The sequence below is a fragment of the Myxocyprinus asiaticus genome, chromosome 28 (assembly GCF_019703515.2).
Source record: "Myxocyprinus asiaticus isolate MX2 ecotype Aquarium Trade chromosome 28, UBuf_Myxa_2, whole genome shotgun sequence".
Lineage (NCBI taxonomy): Eukaryota > Metazoa > Chordata > Actinopteri > Cypriniformes > Catostomidae > Myxocyprinus > Myxocyprinus asiaticus.
In genome coordinates, this window is record NC_059371.1 from 33,931,785 (window position 1) to 33,946,116 (window position 14,332).

Below are 14,332 nucleotides of genomic sequence, written 5' to 3' on the forward strand. Positions count from 1 at the left end.
AGACTTGGTATGGGGACCAAATACTAATCTGATTCAGAAAATGAGAAGAGGAACTAGTAGACTCAGTATGAAGGAGTACTAAATTATTGACTCACTGACCATGTATTGCCATGGAAATAACATCTGCACAAACATGGTATTTTTGTTTAGAATTATAAATGGCTTTTGGTCTTTTTCCAATCAAGTCAAATATTTCCTGTGCAGATTTTATGTCTCATTTTTTCCACACATAAGGCCAAAAGAATATCACGCATGAACAAAATACTTCATACTGACTCAGTTGTCTGAAGCTCTTCTAGACCAGCCATAAACAAAACAATATTCAAATTTTTATAATAAAAAAAAAATGTAATAAACATTTTTTTCATACCAAATAAAAGATTTTTATACCAAATCTCCTATTTGGTATATGCAAATATTTAATAACATAGTAATTAACACTGTAACAGACACTGATATGAGAAAAGACACACTTGATTACAGTGGGAATATATCTAAAGGCACCTTTCTGTATCTGCACAAGAAATAGTGCAAAATCTCCACACACACACACACACACACAGACACTTATATATATAAATGGCAGTCAGTCTGAGCAGCACAATAAAGAATGACATATATTAACCAAGCCAATACAAATTGGTGCCACTTGCAGTTACAGTAATTAACACATGCAGACGTATTACTAGTACTAGTACAAGTCATGTTTCTATTAACTAGCTGACAGTTCAGTTTGACAGAAAACTGTAAGTAAATACCAGACACCAAATTTACTATCAAAATACACTGTTTTATAACCTCTATTATAACAACATATAGGTAAATAAGTTTATCTTCATAACTGACACACAGACAAATTAATTACTAAAAAATAAGTGAAAAAAACCCTTATTAGTAGGTTAGTTTCAGTCCCTGCTAATCACCTTGCTGGCTAACACATTATTAGCTAATTTGAGACGTTTTCGAAACAAAATGTCAAAATGACACAGCCGCCAGATAACTACGTTCAATTGTAACGTATTTAAATACATTTAAGGTATGTACGTACCTTATGTACATCAATGGTTAAGACATTAGAACATTTAAGGGCACTTGTGTTTACTTCTAGCTACCGACTCCATTAGCTACCTGACCAACTTCGCAGAAGTGTTACGGCTCTTCCGGGATGACGTCAGTTGAGGAATGAACGGACGCACCAATGAAAGGCGTCACAAAGGTGATTGACAACCGCGCAGCCAATGAGAAGTCGCAGTGGGCTCCAACTTCGTTTTTTTACACAGCAATTTAAAGACCTTGTGTAAATATTAACTTTGGTAAGAATTTTAAATGCTTTTAAAATTAAATAGAAATTAAAATATATATTGTTGGGCCGTGCTTCACAGGTGAACATAGCTTTTTGGTGTTCATATGGATGTCATTATTACAGTCCCACTTTTTTTTTTTTTTTTGACAATTGTGGCATTTTTTTTTATTTTATTTTTTCATTATTATGTGTAATTCAACTTTATTTGATTAGTGGGTAAAAGTAACTGAATCAAGTAAATAGTGTTGACTAAATATCCAATAGACCTTTTTCACAGACTGTGATGATGCGTTTCCGCCTTATTAAGCTGCGTAAATCTAGCAAACTTTTTAATATGATTTTTTTTTTTTTTTAATATTGAATGTAAGTTTATTACATTATTATTTGTGTTATATTACCCTGGAATTAGTTTTAAAAACTGAATTACCACAGCTGCAAGGGGGTTTCGATTACAGCTGCTGAGAGAGTGACAGTAAATTTGGCATCTTCTCCCATCTGACTGTCTTAATCCACCGCTCTCTATTTTTTAACTCTTCTGGAAAGTCATTCAAATGTAATAGTGGACTTTTTCTTTTCCTCTTGGACCAAATGGGTAAGTTAAAATAATATTTGCTGTGGTCTCCCATTCACTCCCATCCACATCTGTCGAAGTTTACCCTGCAAACGTTTACTTCCGCGTTCCAAAACCCGGAGTGTGAAAAAGGTCTATTATTTCCATTTCCCTTTCTCTGAGGATGGGTTTCCAGTGCACTAAAATGCTCTGGCATGCTTCCACCTCACACAGTTAAAAAATGGGTTTCAGAACATTTGGCACAATCTAAGGGCCCCTTGTAATCTTGACTCATATAGTTAAACGTACTATACTGCAATCAGCACAACACCTACAAGATGGGATAATGCATGCATCAAATTTTTAGCATAAGTTACTTAGAGAATGCTGACAAAAGGAAGTAGCAAAGTTTAAAGTGTTTATGAGGTGGTGGCGCACACAAATGTAAAGTAATAAAGAGCATACATGGGTCGGAACCATCTAACTTGACTTGCAGACAGAGGCGGAGGTTGTAATCTGGTGGATTCGGAAAAGAAAAACCCCATCGGTCTGGCACGCTTCTTGGAACATTCTCCCGACAGAGCATGTGGAAATAGAGAATGGGGACGTGCTGTGGCGCAGATGGGAACGTCAGACAGCAAGTGATTTTGCCTTGCTTTGCCAAGACTAATCAACTCCAATAAGAGAGCATCAGCCAGTCAACATCTACAGTAATGAGAAACACTTCAAACTTGTTGGGTTTAAAGAGCTTGAGAGATCATTTAAGGATCGTTTACTGCCATTTATGAGCCATACACAGAAATATTCAGTGGCACTTCATTGTATGGCAAAACAAAGACTCTGCAGGCAAACATGTTTGTGTTAAAGAGAGCCATGACCACACGTCAATACAGTAAGATAAACATCTAAATCCTGTTTGGCTTCTGCTCTCATACAAGCCCATCTTTGACATCTTAACTTCCATCCCGCTTCATGACAACGACAAATAAACACAGGCCTGTCCTTATGGCACCCCTATATCTGGGTGTGACCTGAGATTATTCTGAAGGCAGCAATTTACATTTACAAGAGACAGTGATTTACAAGAAATCGCTTCTGACAATGACAGACATCCATTTGGTGAGACTGAATGGTATTCTACCTTTTATAATGGTTTAAAAGCTCTTTTGTAATCTTTTAGCCATTTTTCCTAGACTTTCTAGATTGTTTCAGTAGAATTCAGTGCATTAAAAGGTGCATGTTGCAGTTGGCACTGTATATGCCATTATTATCATCATCAACAAAAGCACTCTGTAATAATGTTTAGCCAACATCTCGTCTCAACTTTAGACTAGAAGACAACTCATAAATACTCGATTAATGGTATCTAGGCCAAAGGACAACAAGAATTTTATGGAGTCTTCCAAAGAGATCGGATTTGTCTGGTTGACTGGGCTGATGGATTGCATTATTAGCTGCTGGCATATACTGTCGTGTGTACATTCCAGTGAAAACACTGCACCAATTATGCAGACGATCCCTTCTCCAAAATAAACGATTAAGTGGCAAAATCCCTTGGCTGCATTGCTTCATCAAAACACAGCATTTTAGATGCAGTGCAGGTGCCTGTTCTATTAAGTCAGCCTATGTTCCAGTCTATATAGATTTGCAATTTTATGGGTGAGTCTTCAACTTCAGACACTTTTAGCACCGACTATTTCTAAAAAATAAAGTCTCATTAAACATTATTCACACTCTCACTATTTTTTTTTTTTTTTAATTTGTCTGCAAACAATGTCCAACAGTGAATATACATGCATCACTTGAGATTTGTAATTTGTGTATTTTTTTTTTTGTTGTTGTTGTTTTTTCTGAATGTCACAGAATTTCCCACCAGTATCATTTCCATATCTCAAATTCTGTATTGTGTTTAATAGAATTCAGTGGTGGATATGACAGTTATGTAAATGTTTTAAATAAAATAGACAACGACTTTGTCTTGCTAATTTCATAGCTAACATTTTATGTATCCTAAATACACACAACTGAATAATATTTTCACACTTTTTGCATAATTAAGCAATATTACAGCTTGACTGGAAATGACGGGCAATAAAAATATTCTGCTCACAAGGGATATTTACTCTGAATTTTCTTGGTTTGACTGGGTGATGAACTAACTTTTGAGATATGTACAGTATATATATATATATACTGGCGACCAAAGTTTGGAATAATGTACAGATTTTGCTCTTATGGAAAGAAATTGGTACTTTTATTCACCAAAGTGCCATTCAACTGATCACAATGTATAGTCAGGACATTAATAACGTGAAAAATTACTATTACAATTTGAACAAAAAATTCAGAACTTCTTAAACTACTTCAAAGAGTTCTCATCAAAAAATCCTCCACGTGCAGCAATGACAGCTTTGCAAATCCTTGGCATTCTAGCTGTCAGTTTGTCCAGATACTCAGGTGACATTTCACCCCACACTTCCTGTAGCACTTGCCATAGATGTGGCTGTCTTGTCGGGCACTTCTCACACACCTTACAGTCTAGCTGATCTCACAAAAGCTCAATGGGGTTAAGATCCATAACACTCTTTTCCAATTATCTGTTGTTCAATGTCTGTGTTTCTTTGCCCACTCTAACATTTTCTTTTTGTTTTTCTGTTTCAAAAGTGGCTTTTTCTTTGCCATATTCTTGGCTTTTTTTTTTCTTTCTTCCCATAAGGCCTGCACCCCTGAGTCTTCTCTTTACTGTTGTACATGAAACTAGTGTTGAGCGGGTAGAATTCAATGAAGCTGTCAGCTGAGGACATGTGAGGCATCTATTTCTCAAACTAGAGACTCTGATGTACTTATCCTCTTGTTTAGTTGTACATCTGGCCTTCCACATCTCTTTCTGTCCTTGTTAGAGCCAGTTGTCCTTTGTCTTTTAAGACTGTAGTGTACACCTTTGTAAGAAATCTTCAGTTTTTTGGCAATTTCAAGAATTTTATAGCCTTCATTCCTCAAAACAATAATTGACTGACAAGTTTCTAGAGAAAGCTGTTTCTTTTTTGCCATTTTTGACCTAATATTGACCTTAAGACATGCCAGTCTATTGCATACTGTGGCAACTCAAAAACAAACACAAAGACAATGTTAAGCTTCATTTAACAAAACAAATAGCTTTCAACTGTGTTTGATATAATGGCAAGTGATTTTCTAGTACCAATTTAGCATGATTACTCAAGGATAAGGTGTTTGAGTGATGGCTGCTGGAAATGGGGCCTGTCTAGATTTGATCAAAAATTAATTTTTTCAAATAGTGATGGTGCTGTTTTTTACATCAGTAATGTCCTGACTATACTTTGTGATCAGTTGAATGACACTTTGGTGAATTAAGGTACCAATTTCCTTCCGAAACAGCAAAATCTGTACCTTATTCCAAACTTTTGGCTGCCAGTGTATATATGTACTGTATATGTATATATGTATGTATGTATGTATGTATGTATGTATATATATATATATATATATATATATATATATATATATACAGTTGAAGTCAGAAGTTTACAAACAGCCAAATACGTTTAAACTCAGTTTTTCACAATTCCTGACATTTAATCGTTGAAAACATTCCCTGTTTTGCCCATTCCTCCAGACAAAATTGGTGTAACTGAGTCAGGTTTGTAGGCCTCTTTGCTTGCACATGCTTTTTCAGTTCTGCCCACAAATCAAACTGAGGTCAGAGTTTTGTAATGGCCAATCCAATACCTTGACTTTTTTTGTCCTTAAGCCATTTTGCCACAACTTTAGAGGTATGCTTGGGGTCATTGTCCATTTGGAAGACCCATTTGCGACCAAGCTTTAACTTCCTGGCTGATGTCTTGAGATGTTGCTTCAAAATATCCGCATAATTTTCCTTCCTCACAATGCCATCTATTTTGTGAAGTGCGCCAGTCCCTCCTGCAGCAAAGCACCCCCACAAAATGATGCTGCCACCCCCATACTTCACGGTTTGGATGGTGTTCTTCAGCTTGAAAGCCTCACCCATTTTCCTCCAAACATAACGATGGTCATTATGGCCAAACAGTTCAATTTCTGTTTCACTAGACCAGAGAACATTTCTCCAAAAAGTAAGATCTTTGTCCCCATGTGCACTTGCAAACTGTAGTCTGTTTTTTTATGGCAGTTTTGGAGCAGTGGCTTCTTCCTTGCTGAGCAGCCTTTCAGGTTATGTCGATATAGGATTTGTTTTACTGTGGATATAGACACTTATCTACCTGTTTCCTCCAGCATCTTCACAAGGTCCATTGCTGTTGTTCTGGGATTGATTTGCACTTTTCACACCAAACTACGTTCATTTCTAGGAGACAGAATGCGTCTCCTTCCTCAAAATTTGTGGCAAAATGGCTTAAGAACAACAAAGTCAACATATTGGAGTGGCCATCACAATGCCCTGACCTCAATCCGATAGAACATGTGGGCAGAACTGAAAAAGCATGTGCAAAAAGGAGGCCTACAAACCTGACTCAGTTACACCAGTTCTGTCTGGAGGAATGGGCCAAAATTCCAGCAACTTATTGTGAGAAGCTTGTGGAAGGCTACCCAAAATGTTTGACCCAAGTTAAACAATTTCAAGGCAATTCTACCAAATACTAACAAAGTGTATGTATACTTCTGACCCACTGGGAATGTGATGAAAGAAATAAAAGGTGAAATAAATCATTCTCATAAATCATTTGAGTAGAGTACGTTTGGGCCTTTAAGGCCGAAACATCCTTCACGCAAGTACGCAAACGCAGATGCGAGCGCTTGGCCAATGCATGGCCAACGCGTTGTCCCGTTGTACATACTGTACATTACGTGCGCTCTTGCATTGCTCTGGCGGTAACAAACCTCAGACCACAAGAGGGCAATAGATTTTTTAGGCACGACCACGAAACCAGTGCTGCATCCAAAACCGGTATTTTATAGCTCCATGTCCGAAACCAGGAAAATGCTGCCTTCGGAGGCTGTATACGGAGGCAGAATGAAAATAAGGTGCTTTTCAAACTGTTTGGAGACCAGTTTCCTTAAGAGTTCCATTCATTCAAAACAGCTGTCAGTTAAGCCATTAACTGATTAGGCAACAAGTCAGCTGCCTACGATTTCGGAGTTGAGTGGGGAGAGACATGGAGAAAAAAAAATTAGATTGAATTGATTGGGGACAAAAAGTCGTATATATTTTTCAAAAAGATTCAACTCAAATTGCTGCACGAGTCCGCCATGACAGTTGTTGATTGAAAGAAGAAAATCTCTAGCACCCCTTGCGGCAATGCTGAGAATGCAGAGCGTACTTGTGTTAGGTTGTGAATTGAGCACTGACACATTTTACAATATAACAACGCGTGAAATCGAGTTTGCGTTGAGTATGTTTGGGCCTTTATAGACTGAAACTGCCTCTCCTATGGGTAATAGGGTAAATCTCATCAAAACATGTCCAGGTCACATTTCACCCCAGACACATTACAATAATGAGATTTTTGGGTGGGAATGTGCTTAACTGTCATGAAAATAATGTTCCAATAATGGTCCTAAAAATAAGCTTCATATTTTTTTTTTTTTAGCTAAATAGAATTTGTTTATTTCTTTTGATGTTGGGGTGATATATGCTGAGTAGTTTTTCTGTGCATTTGAAGAATTAAAAAGCTTCAGAAGTTGCTAAAACTAAAATGGCATATTAAAAATCTTTACTCCAGGTCCTGTGAATTTTCAGAAAACCACATTATGGAATTGTATTCTAGCAATGTATTTCTTACAGTTGAAAAGGTCAGATGATCTGTTGATTATGTTTTTAGCATTCTTAGAAGCAAAAAGGTAAATTAAGTGACTCTGCAAATCACCAGAGAAATAGAATCCCTCGCCTTCATTGTTACCATGGCAAACATTTGTAGAATGGGCTAACATTTTCACATATGATGAATAAAAAGTACACATGACAGGATTTTCGGCAAGCTTCACATAGCCAGAGTAAGTATCCTGGCTAAAGGAATGTTTCCAGATACAATAATGGTTGAGGGAAAGACCAGAGCTTGATCATTTATAAAAGGAAATATAATCTCTCTCTTTCTTTCCACCCCCCCTCCCCCCCATCCATTCTCTCTCCTTCTCTCTCTCTCTCTCTCTCTCTCTCTCTCTCAGTCCCAGCCCCTGAAGGTGTCATAACTGTTCTCTCTCCCTATCGCTCTCTATCACCGCCTTTCAGATCTTTAAAAGCCGCTGCTTGCCGTCTCTCACTCGTTCTCCGTTTGTATCCTCTGGCACTGCAGGGGAGTCCTGGCTGCCTCGCCACTGCACAGGCTGAGCACCAAGCAAAGCTGAAAAGCGAGCAAAGAAAACAGAGAAGGGGAAAGAGAAATAGACTTCCAGAAATAGCATCAGCAGCCACGTACGTCCGAACAGTGCATGAGGACCAGAGACCCGGACGCAAGATGTCTCTCCTCTCTAACTTGATGCCCGTTGTCCTGTTGCTCATCGTCCACTGCAGATCCTGGTCCCTGGCCAGCCGCTTGGGCCCCCACAAAAACTGCCTGACCTGCAAAGATGGCCATTCCTTGGGTGTGGGTCGGGCCTCCAGAGACCACCCCGGGGTGGCCAGCACGACCGTCCTGGCGTTAGGGGAACCCTGCGGGGTGTACACCCTGAGCTGTGCAAAGGGGCTTCGCTGCGTGCCCCTTCCGCGTGAGCAAAGCCCCCTCCAGGCTCTGCTGCAGGGCAGAGGGTTTTGCGCCAAACAGAGCAAATTGAGTCCCACCGACAGGCCCCGCCCCACAGGTAAGACTTTGGATGCCTATGGGCTCCCTGGGAGCATTTCCTCCATAGCTTCATCTGTGGCACGTTCCCGGCGTGCCCTTTTTCTTTTGCGCTCGTGCCGTGCCGCATGCTGTAAAAGAATGCGATAAGTAATCTGCTGTAAGTACCATGGCAAAATAGCCCAAGGATGTATTTCAGGTTCCAGGGATGTGCTGGCAAGCAAATGTACTGCAGTGTCTGTATCAAAAGCTTGGGAGGATGACAGAATTGTAACTCAACCAAGGACATGTGCATAAAGTGCCGGGAATAGCTACCGGTTTGCATGCAATGCCTGTAAATTCCTATGTGGCGTGATTTCACATAGTGTAAATACGCAGATGATTAACACATCACTTGTTGTTATAATATGTGCTTGTATAAATGTGAAAATATGAGCAAATGAGAGCAGAAATAGAGGAATGGAAAATGTGTCTATATGTGTGTGTTCTTGAGTGTATATCACTGTCACCCAAATTCCAGTAGTGACATTTCACATAGCAGGTGTCTCCATCTGCTGTTTACTTTAGGTAACTGCAACTCAAGGGGCCTAGCATGTGAAATTACCCGAGAAAGTTAAAGGAATTGATTTATATACATGTTTTTGTTTTTTCCCCATGTAAGCCACCTCAGGAAACATACCCATAAAATGCAGTATATACCATTTATTCAGTCGTTTTAATTCTATGTAATCTAACGCGTGCCTTTTTCTTGAAATACATGGACATATTTTAGTATTAATTCGATTTTTTTTTTTTTTCACAGGGCCCCATCCTTCAAATAGTGGTGAAATAGAAAAGGTAAGTCTTTCATTTTTTGGTTTTAGGGTTCTATCATTAATGTTTCTTATGACTGAACAAGGGGGAAATCTACTAAAAAGTTAAAGGGATGAATCAACCAAAAATCTATGATTATTTACTCACCCTCATGTATTCCAAACCCGTATGACTTAATTTCTTCAATTTAACGCAAAAGAGATCAGAAAGTTAGTCTCAGTCACTCACCATTGACTTTCATTACATGGAATTGGAACAACATGAGGGTGAGTAAATGATGACAGTTTTCATTTTTGCGTGAACTAAACCTTTATCCTACTTAAAAAGCAGCTACTGTAAAACATAATTTTTTATTAGAAATGTATTCTAAGTCTTGCAATTTGGCAGATGAATGTTAATGGTACGTCAGATTAGTAACCTGATTCTGATTCAGTAACTTCACAAGCCAAATAATATGTTATGATATTATTTGGGCAAAACTCATCTATTTACCTTCCGATTGTGCTTTGTAGAACAAAGTCTGTGCTAAATGTGAACCAAAAGATTGAAATGTATCTTATAATTCTACAAATTTGAAAGATACAATATGAGCTATTCCTTCATCTTTTTCTCTGTACACGTTCATTTCTTCACCAGGCTCCATGTCGTAAGCTGCTCAACACTGTGTTGCGAGGTCTTGAGCTTACCATTTTTCAGTCCGATCGTGACATCTACATCCCCAACTGTGACACTCGCGGGTTCTACAGGAAAAAGCAGGTGTGTTCAAAAATAAATAACAAGTGGCAAACTGATTTTAAAGGGATTGGTCACACAAAAATAATAATTCAGTTATCACTTATGCACACTCTTGTCATTTGAAACATGTATGACTTTCTTTCTTCCGTTGAAGATTTTTGTAGAAATCTTAACAAATGTTCATGCTGCTCTTTTACATAAAATGAAAATGAATGGTGACGGGCTGTCAAGCTCCAAAAAGAAAAAAAAAGCATCATTCAAGTATCATAAAAGAAGTCAATGCAACTTGAGTGCTATATTCCAACTCTTTAGGAGCGATATGATAGCTCAAAATTTAAGTCGTTATTCACTGATTTCCTTTCCCTGTAACAGCTCTTATAGGAATATTCAGGGTTCAATAAAACTTAAGCTCAATGAACAGTATTTGTGACACAGTGTTGATTACCACAAAAGTTTGACTTGTCCTTTAAAAAAAAAAAAAAAAAAAAAAGGAATCGGAAGGAAAAAAAGGAAGGCTTTATTAGCCTGCCAAGGCAAGAAGCAGTAACTACGCATTTTGTCAATACTGAGTTATGAGTGAAATCAGATCTCCATGACTATGATCTGACCTGCGACAGACAGGTTTGGCTCAACTATGTTCAGTTTTAAGACTCAAAAGTATAGCCAAAAGAAGTAAACATATACATTTTAACATGATTTTTGTGTGATAAAATCACTTCATAATCTTATCTGTGTAAAGTTACATCCAATACCAGGATTACAGGGTTTTGTTGTCATGACAAGTTACAACAAGTTGTAATATTGGATTTAACTTATAGATAAGGTTAGGAAGCTATTTTAATCACATTGAAATCATGTTAAAATGTATAATGTTTACATCTTGTGGGGATACTTTTAAAATGATTTTATTTTAACATTTATGGCCCCATTCACTTCCATTGTAAGTGCCTTACTGTAACCACGATTTTAGCTTTTTTCTAAATAAAGGAGAAACTAGTTTTTATTTTTGTTTTTGTTTTTGTGGAAACCAACATTATGCCACAAATGCTGTTTATTGAGCTTAACTTGTATTGATCCCGGAATACTGTATTCCTTTAAATCTGCAAATATTAAAATTTCCCTTTGTAGTATGGAAAGAAGCAATATGAACATTCTTCATTAAAATCTCTTCTTGACAACAGAATTTTCATTTATAAGTGAACTAATCCTTTTAAATGTTGAAGAATGACAGCTGAAGGAAACAAAAGTTTATGAACATACACTCTCCTGTTGTGTTCCAGTGTCGGTCCTCTAAAGGTATGCAGCGTGGAAATTGCTGGTGTGTCGACGAACTGGGTAACGCTGTGCCGTCACGTGCTGGGGAAGATGGCATTTTACCATGTGATGGAGAGTGAGGGCAGCGACGGCTCCACAGCTCTGAGCTTGGAGGAAGAGGACGAGGAGGAGTACAGGGAGATGGGATGGCTTCAGCTCGGTGCAAACACTGCCTGACCAGGACACACCAGGGATAAACCACTTCACATGGAAAGGGCCCTCACCAGACAGTCCAGACCTTCATATGGAAGGTTCACATCACTGCCATAAACCTCAAAGTCCTCAATGTCACAAACAGACAGTAAAAGCACATAGAAACAATTACCACTTCAAGTTTAAGTTGAGATAGGTTGGCTTTTACAGAGAGCTATTGAATCTGGGGCCCTATAGTACAACATCTTGTGTGTGATAGCTTTCAGTGCATGTTCTCTCATTATGTTCTTTGTTTTTTTCTTTCTCAGTGGGCTCTAATACTGTTACGCAGATGGGGTGACGATGTCTTCTATCCCCTTATCGTCCCTTCTTCCCCTCTCCAACAATACACTGACTATGCTTAAAGGAATAGTTATTTACTCATCTTACTCATGCCATTACAAACCTGTATGCTGTTATTTTTCCAAGGAACACAAAAGGAGACATTCTGAAGAATTTTTGCGCAGCTCCATTCCAAGAAATTCAAATTGATCATAGCTTTCAAGCTATTCAAAAAAGGAAAACAAAATCCACCATAAAAGTAGTCCATGTGACCCATGTGCTATTTTCCAAGTCTTCTGAAACCATACAATATTACATTTGTTTTACGTCACTATGAAATCTCGTTCATGTTTGAGTTCAGAGTCAAAAATGCCACATTGATGAATTGTGCTGGTTAAACATAGTTTTACTGATGCCAAAACATCATTGGTTCTCGAATGTGTCAAAACCAAACACAACATGCCAATTTGAGAATGCAGAATGAGATTTAATAGCTGCGGCAGTGAAGAAGATTTTCAATTGAAAAAGACTTCAGTTTTGACCTATTTCTCACACAAAGTTATCGTATGGCTTCAGACGACTTGGAATATAGTGCATGAGTTGTATGCACTACTTTTATGTTGTTTTTTTAATAGTGTTTTTGTCCTTTTTGGAGCTTGACATGTTCATGTGGCACTTTTTGTCACTGGATTCTTCAAAATGTCTTCATTGGTGTTCCACGGAAAAAATAACAGTATTTGGTTTGGGACAACATGAGGGTGAGTAAATAATGACAGCATTTTCATTTTGGGGTGAACTATTCCTTTAAGAAAATGGAATATACCTTTTCATCTAATTTATTTTGAACTATTACAAAATTTCCTTGAATACTTTCCCTGAAGACTTGTATACTTTTAAAGTATAACTCGTACACTTTGTCATATCAAGACATCAAAATGTTATCATATGTTCACATAATTTGGGAACTACTCTATTCAATTTCATTACTATGACACTCTGACTGCAAATACGTGTTGTGGATTATTTGTACATAAGTGAGGTTTTCGTGGTTGGTTGTGTCATGAGGTGGAACTATTCTTGAATGCTGATGGCTGTTACCTTTTTTGAGAAGTTGTAAGGCATATTTTTATATATTTCAATATGCTGCTTATATATATATATATATATATATATATATATATATATATATATATATATATATATATATATATATATATATATATATATAAATTGCTGGTTTATTTAATGAACTATAATGCCATGTATTTTTATATTGTCAGCAGTTTTTCATTGTTAAAACAGAGCTTATTTTATTTGCTAAGAGAGTGAGCGCCATGTATTGGTGACACCTTAATAAGAGATAGAAAACAACGACAAATACACAAATTAAGCACACCCCTTAGAGAGCAATTACTGCTGTACATGTGTTTGTTTCTATAAAATGATTATTTCATTTCACGACTGTTTCACTATTTATGTTGATCTGCAGACCCTTCAGTATTTGAATGTGTTATTATATAGCTTAATCTTCAAATTTTCTGATTGTATTCTGGTTTTGCATTTCAGTTTTGTTCAGAATTCAGTGTTTACTCATTCCCACAAATTCATTGAGAATAAGTACACAAAATAATGTTGTATCAATGAATGTGCCAGTCATTGTGGGCCCTTAAAAAGGAAGACCTGCAAAAAACAAAAAAGTGTGCAAGATCTATGAGAAAAAGAATAAACAGATACAAAGACAAATAAATGCATATGTTAATATAACAATTGACTATTTGCAGTATCTTGTTTAAAAGCTCACATGAATGAAACAGAATGTGGAAAACTGAAAACTCTTATTAAATAATATGGCAGCATTCCAATGAATTGCAAAAATACTATGACACCTCAAATATGCACAATTGGGAGAATTTTTTTTACTTGCTTTGAATTAGCAATAAGAAAGAGTAAATGTCCCCTGCTGTTGGCTGCAAAAATACAGCCATATGGTGAGAAACTAGAAGTACAAATATTGCCTTGAACAAATTTAGCTATATGGTGACGGTGCAATTCTGTCAGCCTAGAACATATTTTGCTTTCTATGACTAAAGATAAGCGGTTTACTTGTATATGTAGTGGTTACATATAAATCGTCTTTTGATTTTGGCCTGCAAATAAAAAGCTTAAAGGAATATTCCGGGTTCAGTACAAGTTAAGCTCAATCGAGCTCAAGCATTTGTGGCATAATATTAATTACCACAAAAATTAATTTGGACTTGTCCCTCCTTTTCTTTCAAAAAAGCAAAAATCTGGGTAACAGTGAGGCACTTACAATGGAAGTGAATGGGGCCAATTTTTGAACGTTAAAACGCTCCCTTTTTAAAAAGTATAGCCACA

General features: G+C 37.2%; 2 protein-coding genes across 4 annotated transcripts in view; one reads left to right on the forward strand and one right to left on the reverse strand.

Annotated features, from left to right (window-relative positions):
* Window positions 1–10,173, reverse strand: part of LOC127419496 (SPRY domain-containing protein 3-like) — an 82,130-nt gene extending 71,957 nt beyond the window's left edge. Inside the window, exon 1 of one of the 2 annotated variants that reach the window (XM_051660928.1) lies at window positions 10,120–10,173. In XM_051660928.1, coding sequence (XP_051516888.1) covers window positions 10,120–10,122 — 3 coding nt within the window. In that variant the 5' untranslated portion in view covers window positions 10,123–10,173. Of the gene's footprint in view, window positions 1–1,048; window positions 1,157–10,119 lie in introns of those variants that run through there. The other variant, XM_051660929.1, reaches the window with a different exon arrangement.
* Window positions 8,008–13,723, forward strand: LOC127419503 (insulin-like growth factor-binding protein 3). 2 transcript variants are annotated; one of them, XR_007893680.1, is made up of 5 exons: window positions 8,151–8,642; window positions 9,423–9,457; window positions 10,070–10,189; window positions 11,449–11,733; window positions 11,944–13,723. XR_007893680.1 is itself a non-coding variant. In XM_051660940.1 (4 exons), the coding sequence occupies exons 1-4, from the start codon at window positions 8,300–8,302 to the stop codon at window positions 11,560–11,562; spliced, it is 612 nt and encodes a 203-aa protein (XP_051516900.1). In that variant the 5' UTR covers window positions 8,008–8,299; the 3' UTR covers window positions 11,563–13,723. The 2 variants fall into 2 exon arrangements, 1 of the variants encoding a protein (XP_051516900.1); XM_051660940.1 differs by having other exon boundaries at window positions 8,008–8,642; window positions 11,449–13,723.
* Window positions 13,724–14,332: the final 609 nt, after the last annotated feature.